At 41.5% G+C, this 23,612-nt stretch overlaps 1 protein-coding gene across 5 annotated transcripts in view; it reads right to left on the bottom strand.

The window, feature by feature from the left end:
• Window positions 1-1,267: 1,267 nt before the first annotated feature.
• Window positions 1,268-23,612, bottom strand: part of LOC134541515 (facilitated trehalose transporter Tret1-2 homolog) — a 36,802-nt gene continuing 14,457 nt past the window's right edge. For all 5 annotated transcript variants that reach the window (XM_063385023.1, XM_063385021.1, XM_063385025.1 and 2 more), the window contains exons 3-4: window positions 3,156-3,535; window positions 1,268-2,824 (exon numbers count right to left, since the gene is read on the bottom strand). In XM_063385023.1, the coding sequence (XP_063241093.1) occupies window positions 1,865-2,824; window positions 3,156-3,535 (1,340 nt within the window). In that variant the 3' untranslated portion in view covers window positions 1,268-1,864. The remainder of the gene's footprint in view (window positions 2,825-3,155; window positions 3,536-23,612) is intronic.

Raw genomic sequence — 23,612 nt, 5'->3', positions numbered from 1 at the left:
ATGTAAATATTAGTGAATACATCAGGCTATCTTTTCAAACCCTATTCCCACATTTTGTAACAAAGGTCTGTTAGTTTCTAAATATCCAGTAACCGAAACAAAAATCTTTGTAGAACATTTTAATTTTATATTAAAATTTACTTGCATAGTATTTGATGGTCTATAACCGTGAAAAAGAATCAGATTCACTAGTCTCGAACCATTACTGAGTTTCCCTCTCTCACCTGTGAAGGCGCGGTAATCATAACTATCAACTGGGATTGGGAAATTAAAAAATAATAATAATAAGTTTAAAAACATTTATATGCATTAACACCAAAATTCGTGACTGTATCTGTTGAGCACGCGGTGTCCTCAGAGAAACTGTAGTCCATTTCGCAGCCTTGAGCATGTAGGTAAGATGTTATTGAGATGTGTGATGTTAATAATTAAAATCAAAATTAGAACGACCCTTTAAAAAAATACTTTTTCTTCTAGTTACAATCACGTTTAAAGATAATTTCTTGCCCATATGTTGTTAAAATGTTTGTTTAACTATACCCACTCCATGATTACATTTTTTGAAATATATATATTTTTAAAGAGTTTCTCACAAGCTATTAAAAAAAACTTCTAGCATTTGCTTTTTCACAACAATAATAATGAACTTCACCCTGTCCTTCGTCACGCCCTTCTGTGACAGTCCCCCCACGGGAAAGAACTACTTATTGCTGAGGCCGAAGCCTGGTTCCCTGAAGTTGTCTCGGGCCCACCTGCTAATGTATTACTAACATAGCGACATGTCACATTTAAAAATATTTTATCATGTATTTTACATTTAGTTTCAAAATAAGTGACTTGAAGTTTCAAAATGCTCAAGTATAGTCGCTTTTAATTAGTAATATTGTTGTCAGCCAGATAAAAAATATGTCCAAACTAAAAGGCCAATATTTATGACAAAAATAAATGTAGCCGGCATACGCGTTGGAAGTGAAACATTACACTTCCAGTAATCTACTCGAACAATAAAAAAACTAAATACTGAGAAATACACGTATAAAATTAAAACTAAACAATGAAGTACACAATAACGCAATGAACACTATCATGTGTAGGTGAGGCTCCACAACTTTGCTCTTTTCATTATGCTCTGATTATTAATCGCATTGACTTACTATACTATATGGAAAAAAAGTTACACTTAAATAAAATAAGCATGAGCAACCATACACGCAGCTATGCTTAGGTAGTCGAAGACATAAAAAAACTCAAGTAAATATTTATACAATTTTGTTTACTAGACACGAGATTATGTATTTATTTATGAATGATACATTTTCCTTCAAAAACATAGTTGTTACAAAAATATATAAAAAAAAGTCAAAATCGACTGTTCTAATGCAGAATGTTTTTCACTGAAATTTTATATGCATAATGCCTCTTATATGTCCAAAAATAAAATATTTCAATAACATGTACTTCTACCAATGCAACTATCAGATCCAACAATGATTTTTTTCGCTATTATTATCTTGAAACCATGCGCATTGCAGTGTAAATTATATTAAGTAACATAGTGTGTGCACAAATTTGTTTTCTGATATCTTACTCTTTTCCAAGTACTAAATATATTTCAATGTTAGTGACAAATAACTGCCAACGAATAAGCAATACAAGTATCTATAGTGGGAATTCCTATATAGTAATCCGACCGAAAATAAAAATTCATAAGAGCTTGGACGGATGAGATTCTATATGAATAACACATAATGCTAGATTTTTTTTAGTCAAATTTCTTTCCTTGGTGTAGCACTTGAAGTGGCATGAAAAGTTTTTCCGGAGAGTATTTTCAAGATTGACTGGATCGTGATCAACAACATGCTCCTCAGTTACGTGATGTGTAGGAGCCGGGGGTCCTTAGCGTGCACTGCCTCAGGGACCACATGCACTGTTTCATTTCTTCCTGCACCTGGCGCACAGACTTGCCGTTCGTCTCCGGGACGATGAAGTACACGACGACGATGGCTAAGATGCAGCAGGGGAAGAAGCACCAGTAGACGTACCGGTGGGCATCCCTCGCCAGGGAGTAGAACGGCCAGGACATGATCAGCTTGAGCAGCCAGAAGTACATGCCGACCAGCGCCGCTCCGAGACCCCGCACGTTGGGCGGCATCAGCTCCGCCATGAGGGTCCACAGCAAGGGGCCGAGCCCGACGTTGAAGGCGAGCGAGAAGACCAAAGCGCAGAGGAACGGCACCCACGTGTGCGCCGGCTCGTCGGGCCGGAAGTACACCCCGAGGACCAGCAGCGAGACCGTCACGGCGAGTCCCGTCGTCAGCAGCAGGACCCTGCGGCCCAGACGGTCGGCGAGGAGCAGCCCGAGACACGAGCCCGCCACCGGCACCGCCACCACCACTAGGGTCGTCTCTTTGGACCAGCTGCTGCCCGCCAGCACTAAGTACATCATGGACAGGGACCCCACGAGGTCGTGGCCGCTCAACTCCTGGAAGGCCACCAGGGCCATCGAGATGCCGAGCGCCTTGGCCGCCACGGGACTGCAAGCCAGGTCCCTCCAGGTGCCCACCGGTCGGGCAACCTCGTCGACGGAGGCCTGGAGGCACTGCAGCTCGCCCGCCACGTCGCGATGTCCCCCGCGCAGCCAGCGCAGGGACTCCGTCGCCTCCTGCCGGCGGTTCCTCGCGAGCAGGTGGAGCGGGGACTCGGGCATCCAGAAGAGCACCGCCGTGGAGGCGAGAGGCACCACGAAGCAGCACGCGGCCAGGAGGACGTAGCTGCCCGCGAGATTCAGCAGGTGCACGAAGAGATGGCCGCTTTTCAACATGAGCTGCGAACAGTGCAGTCTGGCTTCAATGTCTCAAGTCCAGTAAGCAGAAATAGCAAGGTTCAACAAAGCTCAGAAATAAATTTAAAAAAAGTAAATGGAAAAGTACTTTCGAAAATGTGGAATAATACTTAGCCGAGTATTGACCAAATATATATGAACATATTTTTTTGGATGGGAAATACAATTAATCATATAATACCAGGCATCAGTCCACCTCTGATATATAATGGGAATATTTAAGTCTAGCTGCCAACCAGGACATCACACGGTTCAAGGTCACTAGCGCCAACTCTCAGAACCAGAGAGATTCGTGAATGGCGAGTCCACTTACACACATGAAGCAGCCCAGTTTCCCGCGGTGGGAGTCTTCCAGGATCTCGACGAGGTAGACGGGCGCGGCGACGTGCATGGCCCCGCTGGCGACGCCGAACAGGAACCTCGCGAGGAACAGCCACGCGCGGTGCGTGTGCAGGGCCAGCACCACCGCGTGGCCCAGGGCGAAGGGCACCACCAGCAGCAGCAGCATCCCTCTGGGGCCGCGCCACTGCAGCAGGCGGCCGGCCACCAGCGCCCCCAGCATCGCGCCCAGGAGCTGCAGCCGATACGCCGACTTCTGCTGCCCGAACGTCGGAGCTGCTGATTCCTCCAGCATGCCCGTCGCGAGGCTGAGCCAGACCCGGCTCGAGCCGCTGCAGAATGACGTCAGCGTGGCTGCAAAGTCAATCACGTGCCATCAGCGGGCATGCCCGGTTCAACATGAGCGACTGCTATTACCAACATATTAACGCTTTTCGAACAAATGCATTGAAAAGAATCACACAAAATATACAATTAATGGCATGATACATTTAACAATGGAAAAAGTCAGAACTGTAACGCCCCTCGTGCCTCAAAATTGAATTATTTTAAATTAATTAAAAAGAGAGCCTTGGAAACTGCTGGGGAAGAAAAATGAGACAATTAAGTTATTGACCAGAGGTGGCACGAGGTGGAGAACAAGATAATTTGGAACTCCCTGACACAAGCAACTGGGGAGTTGGTGGATCTTTTAAGGGAACAAGGTATATCATAAATAAATTAACACTACACAAGTAGCTTGGTCTATAGGTTCCCTGTTTTATTATTAAGGAATTTTGTGTTCGTATTATTCAAAACTGACAATAAAAATCTTAGTAAATAACAAAGTTAAAGGGGGCGCCCCAGGAGTAATTAAAACAGTACATGTTACACCTTAGCAAAAATTATTACATAATTAAAATTTAAAAATTGCACCAAATTTGAATGTCCCAACAATTACATCGCTGATTAGTTTTATTGATTCTACATATTCTTGAGGAAAGCACTGTTCGCTGGTAGGCTATTCATTCGATTAATGTAGTTCGTAGCTAGAAAGTGGGGGGGGGGGGATGTTGATTTCACATTACCACCCGGGTCTTCAAAAAATAACGTCGGGTCGCGGAAACCTCTCTTCTAACGTGACCCGCAGTGGAGGTGCAGGACCACGAGCTGGGAGCAATTTGTCTTTCCAGCACTTCGACCCTGTCTGAAACCCAAATCAAATCCAAAACGAATTAAACTTGCTTCCAGACAGTCCTATACCGTCGGCGCAAAAGGCCAACAAACGGGAATGGGGGGGAAAAGAAAAAAAATTACTCACCAACTAGGGTGTAGAGTTCGGAGCTCACTAGGTGTCTCGCGCCGACATCAGGATGCCGCGGACCGAGAAATCAGGATGCGCGGACGAAACCGAAATTTTTAGAATTAAATAAGAAGAAATAAAAATTTAACTACGCATGACTTTTCTAAAAACTACCTCTGCCTGGCTACTGTACAAACGGGATTACATCCCTTAAGCAAACTGACTACATTCTCGTGCACGCGAAAATCACCGTTCCCGCAAAAAGCCTCTTAGCGCAGAGGACGTAGATGAGACGAGGTCAGTAGCCGAGGTCAGAGGGCTGAGTGCCCCGCAATCGGCCAAAACCCCTAATTAAATCGGGCGGTAAGGCCCCGGGTCAAAGGAGGGGGTAGGTTCGGTTCTAAGCCGAAAATTTCCGAAGGAGTCCGAGGCGGTCGTGGCAACAACACGACATGCGCGCTCTCTACCGGACCGAAACGAAAACAAAGAACAATCGACTTCTCCGGGCCGCGAGAGGAAAGCATAGTGCCTTATGGCACCGCGACGCTGCCTTCTAGCGGCGTAAGGGGGAACTACTTGAGGTGGTGAGCAGACTTGCCACCAGGTGTCATGAGGGTAAGCTCTGCACGCTGGCGACCAGGCCCGCGGTTACTTTTTTTGCCGCTAGATGTCAGGGATGTGTCTGTCGGACCCGGGAGAAGGTTTTTGCATCAGGTCATCGTCCCGTCCGGTCACTGCTCTTAGCTTAATTTCTCAGAACTAAAGTGAGGAGGAGAGAGAGGAAGGGGGGCAGAAATAGCCACTAAGGTGGGAACGCAGCTCCACTGGAGACTGCTTCGTGACGAGACATGCTTTTCTCAGCAGGCCTCTACAAGGTAGCAGCTTGCAGCCCAGGAGCTGCTCAAAGCAGTTTTGGTCATGCAGGGAATTAAAATTACAAACTCGGGGCGTGACTGCAGGCGAGAGAAATTTCAACCGGGCTGACCATGTCCACATTAGACAGCAAAATATCAGATTGGCCCCCTGGGAAGGGGCTTCGGTCCACTGGCACAAAGTTTAAATCGGCGGCGTACACCCGCCTAACAAAAAGTAAATCACCCCCATTAACCACCAGATAAATTAAAAAAAATGGAAACCCCAAAAAATTTTAAAATTATAGAAAAAATTAAAAAAAAAAGTTACGAAATGCCTAATTTCCGGCACATACTCCCCCGCTTGAATGCGGAGCATATAGGGAAGAAAAAAAACAACACTTACACTGCTCAGTAAAACTAGTACCAGGTTCGCCTGTATCCTACTACTTATATTCTAACACCTTTGAGACGCGTCCGCCTCTCAGGCACAACATATCGATAACCCTTAAACAAACTTATTAACTAAGTGGCCACTTAAAACTAATACAACGTAAAGCTAGCATTCTTATTTCTAGTACCATGGATTTTTAAGACCTCGAGGATTTCTGGCATGCCTAATATTAGAGAGTTCCCTATGTTAGGGTAAAGAAATTAAACACATCTACTTTAAGTCAGCATGTGTTTTCTTTAGATGGGAGATGTGCGCTCTGGTCACGAATTCTCCTGAACTGGGGTCAGCTAGGCTAACCGTCACTGGCGTTAAAAATCGCTGTATTTGAAAAGGACCTCTCCAGCGGTACGCCAGCTTGGCGGAAAACTTATCCACTGCCTTGCTGAGTGGGTGTGCCATACAAAGCACAAAATCGCCTACCCTGTAAGGGTTAGGAGATCGGTTTTCGTTGTATTTCTTTTTTCTGCTCTCATGAGCCAGGTTGAGATTTTTACGAGCTCTTCTCCAAATCTCCCTGATGTCTCTCGGATCATCGGGCAATAGGTCATTCAAAGACCAAAGATTTGAAAGAGGGGTATTAGGTCGGTAAGTGAACATGAGTTCGAAAGGAGTACTTTTGTGTCCTTCATGATGTGCATAATTAAAGGCCATTTGCAGCCACACCAAATTCGAATCGAATCCCATTTATCCTGCTCCTGCGCATGGTAAGCTATTAAAGCAGACCGGAGATTGCGGTTGAATCTCTCAGCATGCGAGGGCTGTGGATAATAAGGCGAGGTTGTGACGTGCAGAATGCCATGTGAGAAGCACATGTTCTTAAAAATCCTAGCCGTGAACTGGGTTGCATTATCTGACACTACTATCATTGAATATATATAATGTATAGAAGTCGCGAGCCCAGGTTAAATTTTCTGTCCGGTTTCTTAGAAGAATTGTTGTAGTTCCAAGCTCCGCCGCTGCGATCGCTTTCATCGCTGGGTATCGGCCGTATACGCCCCTGGCGGTATTTGGCAGAACTAGGTTAACCAGCCCAGTCGTGACATCATCCTTCACCCCCCCCCCCCCTCGAAAATCCCAGACCAACGATTCAAATTACCCGGCAGGTCTTATCAACATCGTTAGGCGACCTTGAAGAGGAGCTTCCCTTACCGTCGTTTGAGAATGATGAAATCCCAAAAGAAGCTAGCCACGGAAATCACTGAATGATGGGATTCTGTACCCGAGTGAAGTGAAAATTAGCTATTAAAACTTTGTATTGGGCCAATAGTCAGTGTTACGTTCAAAATATGGTTTTATTTTAAAATTAAAATACTTATTTAAACTATATTTCGCGTTTGTGCAAATTTACTTTTAGATATTGGCAAGGAAAATCAACATACCTTAAACAACCTTCTCTTATTCAACGTTATCTATTAAGTAGTAAAAGGGGTAGATATTATTTTTAAAAATAAAAAAAAAATTATATAACCCACTAAATCAGTATTGGCAAGATATATATAAATTCAATATTAAAATACGCACATTAAAAATTTTTGTAATTAACTTTTTTCGGTAATAAAAATTCAGGATGATTTCGGTTTAATTGGTTTACGTATATTGCTATATTTTCTAAATCACATAGAAAAGGGAAAACAGTGCATCAGTGAAAATTCAAAAATTTAGTTTAAGTAATACTAGCCATACCAAAAGATCAATATGCGAGATAAGAAATTTGGTAACTGCTCTACATTTCAAATAAAAATGCACTGGTTTCATGAATACTGAAATGTATGCGTAATAAGGCATATTATGTTATTATACTAAGCATGACTATAACTAAAAAAATTACAGTAATTTAAAACGATGGCATTCTTAACATACAATAAGTGCGCGAGTCTTAGTTTATTTTTTAATTGGCTTCTTCGTCAGATGGAAAAGAGTTAAAATTTCATCAAGGAAAAATATATTCTCAAAGTCACTAAACCGGGAGATAGAAAATAAGGTAGGTACTTAATTTTAAATAAAAGTTAAAATAGACTTACGCTAAACCAATTAAAAATAAGTCGTAAAAATATTTTTATTTATTAAATATGTTCTATACTTGACAGTTCTTTGTGTATAATTCTTCAAAAATATTTGAAATTTAATACATATTTTCTTAAAATGGTAGAATATCAGCAATACCCGGAAATTACGTGAGCAAAGCCACGGGTTATTAGATACACTTTTATTATAAAATAAAAACAATTATGCATTTGTAGTTCACGAATGTGATATTTTGTTTATTGCTTCACAACATTCATTTGCCAGTCTCAAATTTCATTGTACCACTTGTCAGAAATGTCACCAAAAATGAGAGATAGTTTTTTTGACGAATTTCAATTACGAGGAAACCTTTCGCAAGACTTTTTTCTTCGCAGTAGTCACTGGGACACCATTAATTTAAATCCACTAAGATAATAAAATTGTATGTATAATGATTTGTTTTTGTATATTTATATAACTTTCCAACCAATTTTTAATGATTTTCATGTGAATAAAAACTTGTAAATCAATTTAATTAACTGTGTCATAATACTTCTGATTAGATGGAAATACAAACTTTTCATCAGTAATATACGATGATAAAAATATTTATTATTGTAAAATAATATTCACTGTTCAAATGCAAATTTAAATAGATTATTCATACATGTTTCCTGCTAATTAATGGTTTAAAATAATAATTTTTTAATATAAAATCATTTTTCTCTTGTGTTAAAATGGGTTGCTAAAATGAGGAATTATAAATATGTCACTTACTAAGTCCGTGCACAGATTTACACAAAACAGCAATGTAAATAATCTTTTTTGGTAGTTTCTAATTTTGTGCCCTGGATAACATGAATTTGGTTTAATTCATACCAAAGTGAATTTTTTGAACAACTTAAATTGATGTCATAAACAAATATTTATTTTATATTAAAAATCCACAAACAGTTTTTAAAATATAATATTTATCACGCCAGATGGAATAATAAACAAAAAATAGCTCTTATATGTTGTCTGTGTTTAAAGAATAGTATTATATTTCATGGAAATAATATTTACCTTTCGGTTATTAAAAGAAAATATATTTGTATTCAAAATACTTGCGCATCGTTTTTACGAGCATAAAGGCCGGGATACATTCGCAATAGCACGCAAACAGCACACAGATAGCACACACGCACAGAGATAGCACAGAGCTTGATGCTACATTCACGCACAACACAACACAAAATAATACCGGAAGCATTCAAAAAAGTTTTTTAAATGTAAAACTCCCGTTCACAATTTTGGTCACTGAAGTTGGCATACGTGACGTTTGTTTAGATTCGTGTGTTGTTATTGTGGTACGGTTTTCGTTAAACCCAGAAATATTTTAAATATTTCAAAGTTTACGTACAAAACACAATGAGCATTCAAAAATATATATCACTGTTTATTTCAAATCCGGCTTCTTTAACACATTCAGACACAGACTTCCAAGCATTTAATTTAGCTTCTTCATTTTTGTATCCTGCGGATCCCCTGTCATACAAAATATTTTTACTTTCTATTACAGCTATCAAAAAGCTATCAAATGTGCCTTCCATTTTTATGTTATCGCGTGTTTGAAAACAATAACAAACTACTCAAGTCAAGAGCACCAATACTTTCGTGACAATTGTTCTTTTATAAGCCCACTCGAGTAGTACTTAAACTGTTTGCTGATTGGCTACCACCATGGTCGCGCACAGAAAATAACCTAAAAGTTAAAAGTTAATGAACTTTCTGTGCGCCGATCCTGTGCTATTTTTCTGTGCGCGTGCTATTTGCCAATGTGGCAGCTCATATCTAATAGTGTATGTTGAACTTCTGTGCGTCTGTGCTGTTTGCTTGCTATTGCGAATGTAGCCCGGGCTTAACTTGTGTATCTAACCTCAAAGCAAGGAATATAAAGAGTGGGAACTCAATGCTATAACAAACACTCTTATTTTCTTTGGAGATCCGGGAAATGTGCTTTATTTATAAGCAACTTAACATAGTAAATCGTTAACTTTTCAGATCTATGTTGGCAAAATTGATTTTTTTTGTGGTCATTCGCTACTGGGAATATTCACCATATAACGTTTAAGATTATTTATTTTGAATAACGAAACAACCAAAACATTATGTAAAAATGCTTCATCTTATGTTAAAAAAATTATAAACTGCATAGTCACAAAGTATGACATCATACCATTAGTTTCTGTTACTAATAACAACACGTGCACGCGTTTGAACAGTCATCGCAGCCATAGTTGTTTCATAGCTACCAAAATCATTCAACGTTGTCAAGAATTATTCCAAATTATGTTTTGCCATTTTACTCAATGCGCCACTCCGTTAACACAACATTTTATAAATTCTGAACTACGAATGTCAGTGGGAATGTACACTATACTGTACATTCCAATCTGATACGCTTTAAGAAATTTCTGTAGTTTTCTTATTATTAAAACTTAATTTTTGATGTTGGCATCTTTTAACCGCACTTTTTTTTTTTTTTTTTTTTTTCGGTGGCCGTACTCCTCCAATTCAGTTGCGCCCGCCGATATCTAAGCGCTCGGATTTCAACAAAAGGCACCGCCTCTCGATAGAGTGAAACAGAGATTTACGCGCACGACCTTGAAAAAAGCGACGCTACAGCGCTCTGGCGTGGAAGCTGGTAACTACGAGTACCCTCTTGTGGAAAGAAGAGCTGTCTAGCGGCGGAGCTAACAACTACCTCAGTTTTGGATCCGAAAATTGGAATAATAAATCCTATCCCCTCGCGACTTCTATAAGTTATATATATTCAATGCTACTATAGACTGGACTCCCGACGTCTTGAAGATCTGATTACGTAGCGCAGATACAGTGTTTTCTGCGGTGGCTTTTCGCATGGGGATGAGCCAGACAAATTTTGTGAAGGCGTCAATACACACCAGCAGCATAGTGTTTCCTGTCTTTGAGCGCGGGAAAGATCCGACAAAGTCTATAAACATCTTTTGCATGGGGCGCTCGGCCACATCTGAAGTTAAATAACCGAAACGAGTATTCTGCGCTGGCTTACTCAGCGCACAGATTTTGCATAGTTTCACCTGCTCGGTGATGTCCTTGTGCATGCCGATTCACACGAAATGACGTCGGATAGCCTGAATGGTCTTGTATATACCGAGGTGTGCGCCCACCGGCGAGGTGTGATAATAATGGAAAATCATATTACGCAGATTTTGTGGGAGCACAATTTTGTATGTTTTTGATTGGGGGGTGCGTTTTTGCAACAGCCCCTTAGACATCCTAAAGTATTTTGGCGCCGTTCCTGAACTAAAAAGTTTAATAATACTGGAAATGTGGGGATCAGCTTCCTGCTGGCTCTGTAAATCCTGAAATGCCAACGGAAAGTCTGTCAATAGGGCTTGACATAAGAGTGGTGTTCCTTCGGGCGGAGTCTGAGTTGGGTTTTCGAACATGCGAGACAGTGTGTCCGCTACTATATTCTGTGTGCCACGAATATGTTGGATTTTGAACTTCAAAGAAGAAATTTTCGCAATCCATCGCCCGAGTTTCCCTAATTGTTTCGGGTGTGCCAAAAGCCAGGCTAATGCCTGATTATCTGTCTCCAACAGGAATTCCCTGTGTTCTATAAATTGGCGGAATTTGTCAATGCCAAAAACCACGGCGAGGCATTCTAATTCGTAGATCGAGGAGGCTTTCCTCTCGGCGTGGGTAAGTGTCCGCGATGCAAACGCAATAGGCTGTCTGCAGCCTTCGACTTCCTGTGACAGTACTGCGCCAATAGCCACACTGGACGCGTCAGTCTGTAAAATGAAAGGTTTGGTGAAGTCTGCCATGCGGAGTACAGGCGAGGAAGAAATCGCCTGTTTCAGGAAATTAAAAGCTTTTTCTTGTTCCAGACCCCATATGAAAGGTGTGTTTTTCTTGCGCAAGGTATTTAGTGGTGCTGCGTGCTCAGCGAAGTTAGGAATATATTTTGAGTAAAAATTTGCCATCCCAATAAAACGTGAAATACCCTTAGGGTTTGTGGGAGGCGGAAAATCACGAATGGCTTGTGTACGTGAAGGATCAATGGTGACTCCCTTGCTAGAAACCAGGTGTCCTAGAAAAGACAGTTCTTGGACTGCAAACTTAACCTTTTTTGTGTTGACAGTTAACCCTGCTTTACGAAATCTACTTAGGACTTCCTCTAAATGTTTGATGTGTTCTTCGAATGTTTCTGAATATACGACGACATCGTCTAGGTAGTTGTACACTGTTTTGAATTTTAGATCTCCTAGTATCTGATCCAGGAGTCGACTTAGTACTTGGGCTCCCGTGGCAAGTCCGAACGGTACTACTGTGTATTGGTACAAGTTCCAAGGGACACAGAAGGCTGTGATGGGTTTTGAATCCGCAGTAAGGGGAATTTGGTGGTAGGCAGAATTTAGATCAAACACACTAAAATATTTGGCCTTACTGAACCAATGAAAAGCAGTGTTTAGGTCTGGCAAAGGTATGTTTTGTATGACTATTTTCTCATTAACTTTTCTGTAATCAATTACACATCGTTGTTGATCCTTGCCCTTAGGCACCAGAAAAGCTGGGGAACTGTAGGCGGAGGTCGAGGGTTCGATTACCCCTTTTTCCAAAAGCTCCTGAACATGATTGCGCATCGTCTGCATCTTAGGGCCTAAAAATTGATAAGGGTGAGATCTCACTGGTATTTTATCCGCTAACTCAATTTGGTACTCGACTAATTTTGTGCGACCTAATTTACTAGTCAAGACATCTGGAAAAGTACTGCATAATTTATCAATGGCGGCCCGCTGTTGTGTATTAAGGTGCTCGTGTGAAGTGGTGTTACCCTGATCCAAGATGGCTGCCGTTGGCTCGGCCGGAAATGAAACTATTTGTTCAGGGGTCCCACAAGGAATAGGATTACCCATGTTGAATTTGAAAACGAAATTCTTCGCCTGAAGATTAATGATTAGACCTGTCTTGGCAATGAAATCAGACCCGTAGATTAGGTCTGTAGCAAGTTGATCAGACACCAAAAATGGGAAATTCCATGAATATAAATCAATCTTCACCTTGATCACAACTGCTAACGTAATATTTAATGGCTGCTCTGAAGCTGTGAAACATTGTAACTTAGTGGTCTCAGTCCTTAGAATTAATTTGCTCTGTTTTAACTTGTTAAACAAACGTCCAGAAATTAGGCTGCGCGCTGATCCCGTATCAATTAGTCCCGGTACAGTGTGTTCGCCAATCGTTGTTACTGCATACGGAATTACTGTAGGAATATTGCCAAAAATTTGGTGGCACTTTCTCTTGCCCTTATTTGTAGGATCAACACACGTTTTACATGAGTACGTGTGCGTTGAATTACCATTTCCCTTATTTTTGTTATTTCTCCTGCTATTGTGCTTTCTTTGTTTATGTTTGTGAGCTCGCTTGTTACTTTTATTCCTGGACTCCTTGTTGTTAGGATTCTTGTTTTTGTGTAATGGTGTTTCTTGTGTACGGCCATTACTTGGCGCAAGTTGAACTTCCCACTTATAAGAAAAATTTTTAACACTTGAATTTTTCGGTGGCCCTGAATAAGGTTGTTCAGGCCACCGCGTTATGCGTTTTTTGGAGTGTCGCCATTTTGTTTGTTGTTTTTGTGGTAACACTGGGACAGGGAATGTCCGTCTCTTTTACAGAAAGTACAATGTGCATTTTGTTGATATCTCCCTTGTGGCCTTGAAGAGAAAAATGTATTGCCCTGATGTTTCTGTGCTGCATTCTTATGTTGCGAATTACTGCGCTCCGTTCCCGCGCTGCTACCTTGTTGACTAGCGAATGTGGCTTGTTTATTTCGCTGAAAATCAGCGTATTCTATGTTTGTGGCGTGTACGCAAAGTTTGTCTAGTTCAGCATAATTTTGGGGGCGTGCCTGGAACACTGAGCGCGAGCGCTCCGCTGGGTTCAAACCGTCTAGAATAGTACTCACGACCTCTCTCTCGGAAACCTTTAACCTGAGTACCTGGTTGGCTTCGCGTATGTCAGCCACGTAATTTGGCAAGGCTTCATTACGCTGCTGCAGTCGGTTAAACCACTCCAACCGAATGTTTGTGAGTAGCCTACTCGGTATACAAAAATTTAACACGTCTTCATGAAACTCATCGAAAGTGAGGTCATTCTCAATGGCTGCCATGATCCGCTCACTTAAGGGAGCTTGGGTGTATGGGTAAACAATTTCAAAAATTCGTTTGTCGGGAATCCCTCCCTTTTGTCGTAGCTTTAACAAGACTCGAAGGAAATCAATTAGTTTGTGTGCGTCCAGACCCGACGCCTCTGGCAAATCCCTGAGTAGCCTTTCAACAGGATGGGTGATTTTTCCGTAGAAACTGTAGCCAGTTTCTGGGGCTGTCGTGCTCCTCAATACTGAGTCGTGGGGCTGAGCCGCGGCTCCTGCCGGCTGAGGTGAAGGCTGGTGTGACACCGGGTGCGACTGAGTCTGTTCCCGAGTCGCACCCGAGGGACTGACCTGTGGTGGAGTGAGCTGAGGCGTTATGAGTGGCGGCTGCAAAATACCAGCACTCGGAAGTGGGGTGGTTTGCCATGAAGGAAACTGTGGTTGAAATTGCGCATAAGGGTTAAAATATCCCTGAGCGGTCGGATACGGGAAAAACATGTTTGGTGGGTACGGTTGCGTCATTTGGTGTGCCAAGGTTGGTAATCCCTGTGAAAATGTCACACTAGTGATGGGGTGGGTTGTCACATGACCCGTTGTAATGTTTGTCGCCGCTGTCATCAACTGCACAAGCGGCTCTGAATGAGTGGTAGATACGGGTATCGGTTGATTTGGAAACGACGTTAGTGGCTGAGCGTCAGGGGCTGCGTCTGGTAATCTGCTCGTTTCCGTCTCCTGTCTGTTTACCGTCGCCCGCACTTCTGATTGTCGCGTGTCGGGTTGCTCTACTCCCAGGGGCAAGCTAGGAGCGTCCCCTTCCGGGAAGGCGGGACAATCGATGCCTAAAGCCTTTGCCTCAGCCACATAATGCTGACTGCGTCGTGTGCCTTCCAAAACGGCTGCTCTCGCCGCCAATTTTGTATGGAAACCTGCCGTCTGTTGCAAACATCGTTCTATCTCTTTTATATAAATTCCATGGAGAAGGTCTGCCGAAAGCTGTTTCAGGTTTTGCAAACGTCGGGTAACATGTTTTAGCCTGACTATATGTCGCTCGACATTGGGTAAATTTTCCTCCACATCTAGATAGCTTACGAAAGCCGATATATCATAAAACTTGGCGCAAGCAAGGTTGAATTCTTCAGTTACATCTAAATCCAAATTCGCTACACTAGTGGGCACACCATCATGAAGGGCGGCCCTGAGTCTCTTCCTGAGGACTTGGACATTGCCACTGGAGGGCAAATTGCGTAGCTGTAACTCATAGGTCAGCTCGTCTGACAGCAATAACTCCGGCTTAAACATACTGCTCGGACGTAAATTACTGCTAATTAAAACAAAAATTTAACATACATGTACGATTCAAACGTACACCATAAATACTCCTCCCTTAAAAACTATCTTAATTTTAAATACCTCCTAAGGCTTCCTATATTAATATAACCTACAAACTAGCCCCAATGCGCGGGGAGTAAGCCACACTTTCAAGGTGGGGGGGTATGTGCCCAAACTTATTTGCGTATAAAGTCGCCGTGCTACTCAAACAACTGCGCGAACATCCCCTGTCAGGTTGACCTGCACCACCTGTATATGTCCACAAGGGGATTGACCTGCCGCTCACAAGGTCGTCTGCCACGACGGACAAGGGAGAGGGGTGTGCGGGAGGAAACGGCTGTGTCGTCGCCCTCAGATAACGGGCGTGTCGCTGGCTCAAGCAGGATGATGGGGGGGGGGGGGGGGGGGGGGAACGCCAGCTGAGCCGAGTGATAAGACACGTCTTGCTGCCGGCCTGCTAGCGGACCGCACGCCGCGACTTCTTGCGCCGCGCGCAGACTAAGTCCACACGGGCCTTTAAAACTCAATCATAACTTTAAAATAGAAAAGCAATATAACTACCGGGTGTACCAGCGATCAGTTCACAATGTTATTATTACAAATTTGCTATCACAAAAATTTAATTAATTTTTTTTTCTATATTTATTATTATTATTTTTTTATTTTTTTAGGTATGCCTACTCGATTTAGGTATGCCTATAGACCAAACCATGCTCTGCTACCAATTGTAACGCCCCTCGTGCCTCAAAATTGAATTATTTTAAATTAATTAAAAAGAGAGCCTTGGAAACTGCTGGGGAAGAAAAATGAGACAATTAAGTTATTGACCAGAGGTGGCACGAGGTGGAGAACAAGATAATTTGGAACTCCCTGACACAAGCAACTGGGGAGTTGGTGGATCTTTTAAGGGAACAAGGTATATCATAAATAAATTAACACTACACAAGTAGCTTGGTCTATAGGTTCCCTGTTTTATTATTAAGGAATTTTGTGTTCGTATTATTCAAAACTGACAATAAAAATCTTAGTAAATAACAAAGTTAAAGAGGGCGCCCCAGGAGTAATTAAAACAGTACATGTTACACCTTAGCAAAAATTATTACATAATTAAAATTTAAAAATTGCACCAAATTTGAATGCCCCAACAATTACATCGCTGATTAGTTTTATTGATTCTACATATTCTTGAGGAAAGCACTGTTCGCTGGTAGGCTATTCATTCGATTAATGTAGTTCGTAGCTAGAAAGTGGGGGGGGGGGGGGGGGGGATGTTAATTTCACATTACCACCCGGGTCTTCAAAAAATAACGTAGGGTCGCGGAAACCTCTCTTCTAACGTGACCCGCAGTGGAGGTGCAGGACCACGAGCTGGGAGCAATTTGTCTCTCCAGCACTTCGACCCTGTCTGAAACCCAAATCAAATCCAAAACGAATTAGACTTGCTTCCAGACAGTCCTATACCGTCGGCGCAAAAGGCCAACAAACGGGAATGGGGGGGAAAAGAAAAAAAATTACTCACCAACCAGGGTGTAGAGTTCGGAGCTCACTAGGTGTCTCGCGCCGACATCAGGATGCCGCGGACCGAGAAATCAGGATGCGCGGACGAAACCGGAATTTTTAGAATTAAATAAGAAGAAATAAAAATTTAACTACGCATGACTTTTCTAAAAACTACCTCTGCCTGGCTACTGTACAAACGGGATCACATCCCTTAAGCAAACTGACTACATTCTCGTGCACGCGAAAATCACCGTTCCCGCAAAAAGCCTCTTAGCGCAGAGGACGTAGATGAGACGAGGTCAGTAGCCGAGGTCAGAGGGCTGAGTGCCCCGCAATCGGCCAAAACCCCTAATTAAATCGGGCGGTAAGGCCCCGGGTCAAAGGAGGGGGTAGGTTCGGTTCTAAGCCGAAAATTTCCGAAGGAGTCCGAGGCGGTCGTGGCAACAACACGACATGCGCGCTCTCTACCGGACCGAAACGAAAACAAAGAACAATCGACTTCTCCGGGCCGCGAGAGGAAAGCATAGTGCCTTATGGCACCGCGACGCTGCCTTCTAGCGGCGTAAGGGGGAACTACTTGAAGTGGTGAGCAGACTTGCCACCAGGTGTCATGAGGGTAAGCTCTGCACGCTGGCGACCAGGCCCGCGGTTACTTTTTTTGCCGCTAGATGTCAGGGATGTGTCTGTCGGACCCGGGAGAAGGTTTTTGCATCAGGTCATCGTCCCGTCCGGTCACTGCTCTTAGCTTAATTTCTCAGAACTAAAGTGAGGAGGAGAGAGAGGAAGGGGGGGCAGAAATAGCCACTAAGGTGGGAACGCAGCTCCACTGGAGACTGCTTCGTGACGAGACTTGCTTTTCTCAGCAGGCCTCTACAAGGTAGCAGCTTGCAGCCCAGGAGCTGCTCAAAGCAGTTTTGGTCATGCAGGGAATTAAAATTACAAACTCGGGGCGTGACTGCAGGCGAGAGAAATTTCAACCGGGCTGACCATGTCCACATTAGACAGCAAAATATCAGATTGGCCCCCTGGGAAGGGGCTTCGGTCCACTGGCACAAAGTTTAAATCGGCGGCGTACACCCGCCTAACAAAAAGTAAATCACCCCCATTAACCACCAGATAAATTTAAAAAAATGGAAACCCCAAAAAATTTTAAAATTATAGAAAAAATTAAAAAAAAGTGACGAAATGCCTAATTTCCGGCACAGAACATATGTGGTTAATTGCATTAACAGAAACAAAAAAAAAATAACTATATCAGAATTCGAAAAACGAATATGTTTACACTAACACAGGATAAAATAATTGATTTTACGGTCGCAATGTTTGCCAAGGTTCTCAGCTAGTATGAAAGTTTACCTAAAGACAGTAAAAATTCCCAGTTTTTAAAAAAACCACCAAAGGTAAAACAATTGGGATTTTTAAGTCAGGGTTGTGCTATATAGGGTTAGGCCTACAAGACCACAGAAGGCTCTAAAACAATTCGATAACCAAATCGGTGCTCAAGAATTATTCAAGCGGGTGGTTGGGATGGAACCCACAATCTTGGACACTTTGACCATAATGCCCAATCCTTACAGTTTCCATATGTATGATTGCGGCTTTAAGGACATGTTCACGCACCTCGTGGGTCCGTCCATGGAACTCTAGCACTTCACCAAGCGGTACACCAGAGAAAGGAGAACTGCGCACATCATGGACAGGTTTCTCGAGAGGAAAAAGTTATTTCTGTCTGACACTTTGCCTTTAAAATTAGTTATAGCTTCAGTTTATCAGCCATGGTGGGTGTAGGGACAAGCAAGTGTGGAAGTGGTAAGGTGGGTAGGTACTCAAATATACTAATTAAATCTCCTCCTTATCCTGATAGTTGTAACTATGTTTCCCATGCTGCGAATTCTCACTCCTACAAGATCTATCTGTCGATGGAAAGGAGTATCATGCAACTATATACCCTCTCTTAACCAATACACTCCCCACACCAAGTGCTATGGACTGGAAAATTTTGGTCTTCAGTGGCTAACATTGTGAGGAAGAATTGGCATATAATGTTCTTGTTTGCAGAAGAACAGAATACTCTTGTGCAATGTTCGACTGAGGTCATTATGTTTGCGACCCCTTGCCCTTTGCTGAACGATGGCCGACAGGGGTCACTATATGCCTGATTGAATAAAGGCTATCTGGTGTCCTCTTGAGCAGTGGAGTCTCGTTAGGGTGAAAACACTAAGTGCATAGTAGTCACCGGTGCCTTGGGTAACTGTATCTTTTTGAAATGTGGCCAGGGCTCGGTAGATACAAGCTTGGATAAAGGCTGTCTGGTATCCTCTGGAGCTGTGGATTCCAGTTGGGGTGAAAACATAAGAATGCTTAGTAGAGTCGCCGGTGCCTCGTGTGACGCACGAGAATCCATGGCTCTTTCATCTAGAATCATTCTGGTAAGTCTTTAGGGGACAGGTGGTTAAAGTGTCCTGCTTAAGGCAGGCTCTGGTGGTTAACGGTACAGTGCAGACTGGGAAGAGTCCCGCGAAAGGCTATGACATCGTTTACAGGAATAAGACTCGTTTTGAAATATGTCTGTCTGTAGAGGTGGGATACATCTCAGTCCAATTCATTTAGCTCCTGCAGGTTTAACCCTGTAGTGTTTTGTGGAACAGTGAGTGGGTTCAATGCCCTCGCGTGGAGCGATATAATTTTTCTAGTTTCACACGCAAGTATGGACATGACATAGCACGACATTGGGAACTGCAATTGCCTAGAACTCTACGCTGACGGGGCACTGACATTAAGCTCTTGGATAAAGAGGGCATCAATGACTAGGACCAACCGGGGAAATAAAGGCTGTACTCTTACCTTCGAGTCGTTTGCATGGATCTTAGTCGTAAAAAAATAGCATTAACCTTTTCAATGAGCTATGGCGGAATTTTCGTCACATCTTTAATTTTACTGGCCTTGGTTGTTTGAGGTACAGCATGTCTGTCTAGAAGTCTAGTGGTCGTTTGTTCCAGTTCCACCTCAAACATGGGTGTCTCTAGGAACTGTTTGTAAGCCAACTCCTAATAAACTTCTTGATATGAGATGGCAATGCATGAAGGATGTGGTTGAAAAGGGTCACGTGATCGTTATACTAGCTTTGTCTGCGACTTAGTTCGCATAGAGTAGTTTTAGAGCGACGTGGTGCGAGATCAATGTTGTGAATCCTGCAGAAATGATATAATTTATTAAGTACAATTTTTTAATGTTACTTTAAAAACACATATATTATTATTGTGCTAGTTTCTCCCCAAATTCATTGGGTAAGATTCTGTAACAGATAAACAGACAACCAGGCAGACCAAAACGTAAAACATGCTGTTTTAGATTTTAATCACATTTTATTACCAATCCTACAGATATTTTGAAACTGTATTCTATGCACAGACACAAAAATTCTGGTTTTAATGTAAGGTAAAATATAATTTTTATAGATGAATAATAAAAAAGTCATTATTAATTTATTAAAAATGTGTCAATGCAGGCATAAAACTTTTATAACATAATTTTTGCTCTTCGGAAACTCAAAGTGATTTTCTTATCAATTTGCGAACACATGCCATTACCAAAAAAATCATCCTGAATACAAAAAAAAATAATAATTGAACTATTTAGAGACAAACATATGTAATCGACTGCAAAATGCTCATGGCATGTGTACGACGAGATTTGTCTTCTGCACCTCTCGAGCCAAGCTGGTATAGTGACCATCATTCCACAGTTGTCATTCCTGGGTCGTGGGTTTCTTTCCAACAGCGGGCATACATAGGCGTGACGAGGTGACCCTTCAGGTCTGACAGGTGACACTTGTACAGGTGAGTCCACTTGCGGTGGCCAACATCAAGTGTGCCTACAAACATGTGGCACTGCCATTGACTAAACTGTATCAAGGATTAATGCCGAATCGCAAAGGGCGAGAAAATGACAATAATTTTCATGCAAACACAACCATTGAAACACACAAAACCTGAATGTCAAAATTGCTTTTAAAATCGCCGTTATCTTACATCTGCATTTCACCTTGTTAAAACATAGCTAAAAACAGGCGAACTAATATATAATTATTAACTCATTCGTAAATAACTAGAGGCTATATTAATTGAAATGTAGTTTATACTATTTTACGAGTAATAATAATGTGTTTACATCTAACACTGATATCCTGTTATTATATTGTAACATATTTAATAAGAATTTTTCTGCTTAAAAGAATATACAGATACCAATTCTTTCTTTCCCCTTATTTTTTATTTTCAACTATAATAATAATCTATATATAGAAAAGAAAGTCGTGTTAGTTACACTATTTATAACTCAAGAAAGGCTGAACCGATTTGGCTGAAAATTGGTAGGGAGGTAGCTTAGAACCAGGAGACGGACATAGGATACTTTTTTATCGTGTTCCCGGGGGGGGGGGGAATAAATAATAGTTTTAAAAAACCTAAAAAAAACGCTTTATATAGAAAACCAAACTAAAAAATAGAAAATCAAAAATATATATTGTTCACAATAATCATAACCCCGTCTCACTTTTCATTTAATTAAATTTCACTTTTAATTTAATTAAATGTCACAATATTTAGTAGACTTTGTTCATATCGCGTCAAAGACAAACTGAAAGAAAAGAGTTCGCACATGAGCGAAATGGTTTTCTATACAATGTGCGAACTATTTTCTTTCAGTTTGTCTTTGGCGCGATATAAACAAAACCTAATAATATTGTGAAATTATATAAATTGACGAAAATCTTATTTTGCAAATTTAATCTATATATATATATATATATATATATATATAAAACAAAGACGGGTTAGTTACACCATTTTTCACTCAAGAACGGCTGGACCGATTTTAATGATCTCTGATTTTTTGGATTCATCTCCGCACCGAATAGCAGAATAACTATTAAAATGTTGATAAAATTCACAGAAAAATAAATTATTTTTAAATAAATTAGGTTTGTAACTTCGCCATATTCCGCAATTGACAACTCATGTCACGCAGGTTGGCCATAGACATACAAAGTTACAGACGTACAAACTGTGAGTGTTATTTCTCTATGTCCGCCAAGCAATAGCCGCGAAGCTATTCAAACGAATAAAGAAGAGAGAGTAAGAAAAACTAAATCTTTAAACCTTTTGTCGTCGCCATGTTTGGGGCAATTGTTCTTACCCATTTTGTGATTTATTGTTTACTTTTATCTTTAAAATTAATTAAAATGAATCACCCAATCGCATTAACACTACAGCAACACCACATAAAAAACAGATTGACAGCATCTGGGCCGAATGCACAATGGCGCCTAAACGTGCATTGGAAGCACTTAACCGAACATTAAAAGTTCTACGCAATGACTCGAGATGTTTTGGAGGCGCAATGATTTTACTGTCTGGCGATTTCCGTCAAACAGTGCCAGTAATTCAAAGATCAATTGCTGCCGACGAAATAAACGCTTGCCTCAAATCATCGAATCTATGGTGCTATGTGAAGAAACTTCAGCTGACAACAAACATGAGAGGTGCATTGCTGAATGATACATCTGCTGAAGATTTCTCTGAGCAATTGCTGACTATCGGTAATGACCGTGTTCCTGTCGACGAATCACGCGGATTGATTTCATTTCCTCAGAATTTTCGCGTTTTCGTCTCATCGATAGACGAGCTCATCAACAAAGTGTTCTCGAACTTTATTGCTAAACACAAAAATAAAAAAATGGTTGAGTGAGCTAGCAATTTTGGTGGCTAAGAACAAATTTGTGGATGACTTAAACTTCGTAATTCAGAATCAAATCGTTGGTACTCTGCATTCATTCAAATATATTGATTGTGAAACAAACGAAAACGAAGCCATCAACTATCCAAATGAATTTTTAAACCGCTTGGATGTGCCTGGCTTACCACCGCACAATTAATAACTGTCATCGGTAGTCATCATGCTTCGAAATCTAAACCAACCAAAACTATGCAATGGAACGCGTTTAGTGATAAGAAAACTGATGATCAATCTGATTCACGCCATGATACTCAAAGAAAAATTCAAAGGTGAGGAAGTTCTCATTCCGAAGATTCCGATGATTCCAACCGATATGCCCTTTTAGTTTAAACGATTTCAATTTCCGATTCGTCTTGCATTCGCCATGACTATTAACAAATCACAAGGCCAATCCTTAAGTGTTTGTGGTCTGAATCTAGAAAATGCGTGTTTTTCTCATGGTCTATTTTACGTGGCATGTTCACCTGCCGGCAAACCATCCGCTTTATTTGTTCTTGCGCCTGATAACAAAACGGAAAAATGTCGTATATAACAAGGTGCTTCACTGAAGAGAATCAACCCGAGTGCAACCAATGCAGCAAAATACATAGCTCCAATAAAGCAAATGTCTTGCTGACACGCCATTGAAATACTTGATTTTTGTACTTTTATTGAATTTTGAGTATTCATTTTATAATGTTAATAAAATCCTAAATTAGGTTTAGCTAAAAGTTAACACGACATTCATTGACTGTTAGGCAGTACGAAGTTCGCCGGGTCAGCTAGTAATAATATATGCTGGGACTTTATCACGCTATATAATATATCAAGGGGTTTTCACTTCGATTCTAGGAATTAGACCACCCATTGGCAAAAATTTAGTCACATCTATGTGTGCGAATGATTATTTGGCTTTAAAGCAGGCTTACTGTGGCCTCCATCATTGTATAAGGAATTTAAAACACTCCGAAGTTATAAAGAGTTTGTGATTGGGCAGTAAAAGAGGAAAATGGAGTTGACCACTGGAATTCCTTGAGGAATTCCTGCCTCCTCCA

The sequence above is a fragment of the Bacillus rossius genome (genome assembly GCF_032445375.1).
Source record: "Bacillus rossius redtenbacheri isolate Brsri chromosome 4 unlocalized genomic scaffold, Brsri_v3 Brsri_v3_scf4_1, whole genome shotgun sequence".
Taxonomy (NCBI): Eukaryota; Metazoa; Arthropoda; class Insecta; order Phasmatodea; family Bacillidae; genus Bacillus; species Bacillus rossius.
The sequence above is the reverse complement of the archived record's forward strand: the minus strand, read 5'-3'. Positions and strand labels throughout refer to the sequence as shown.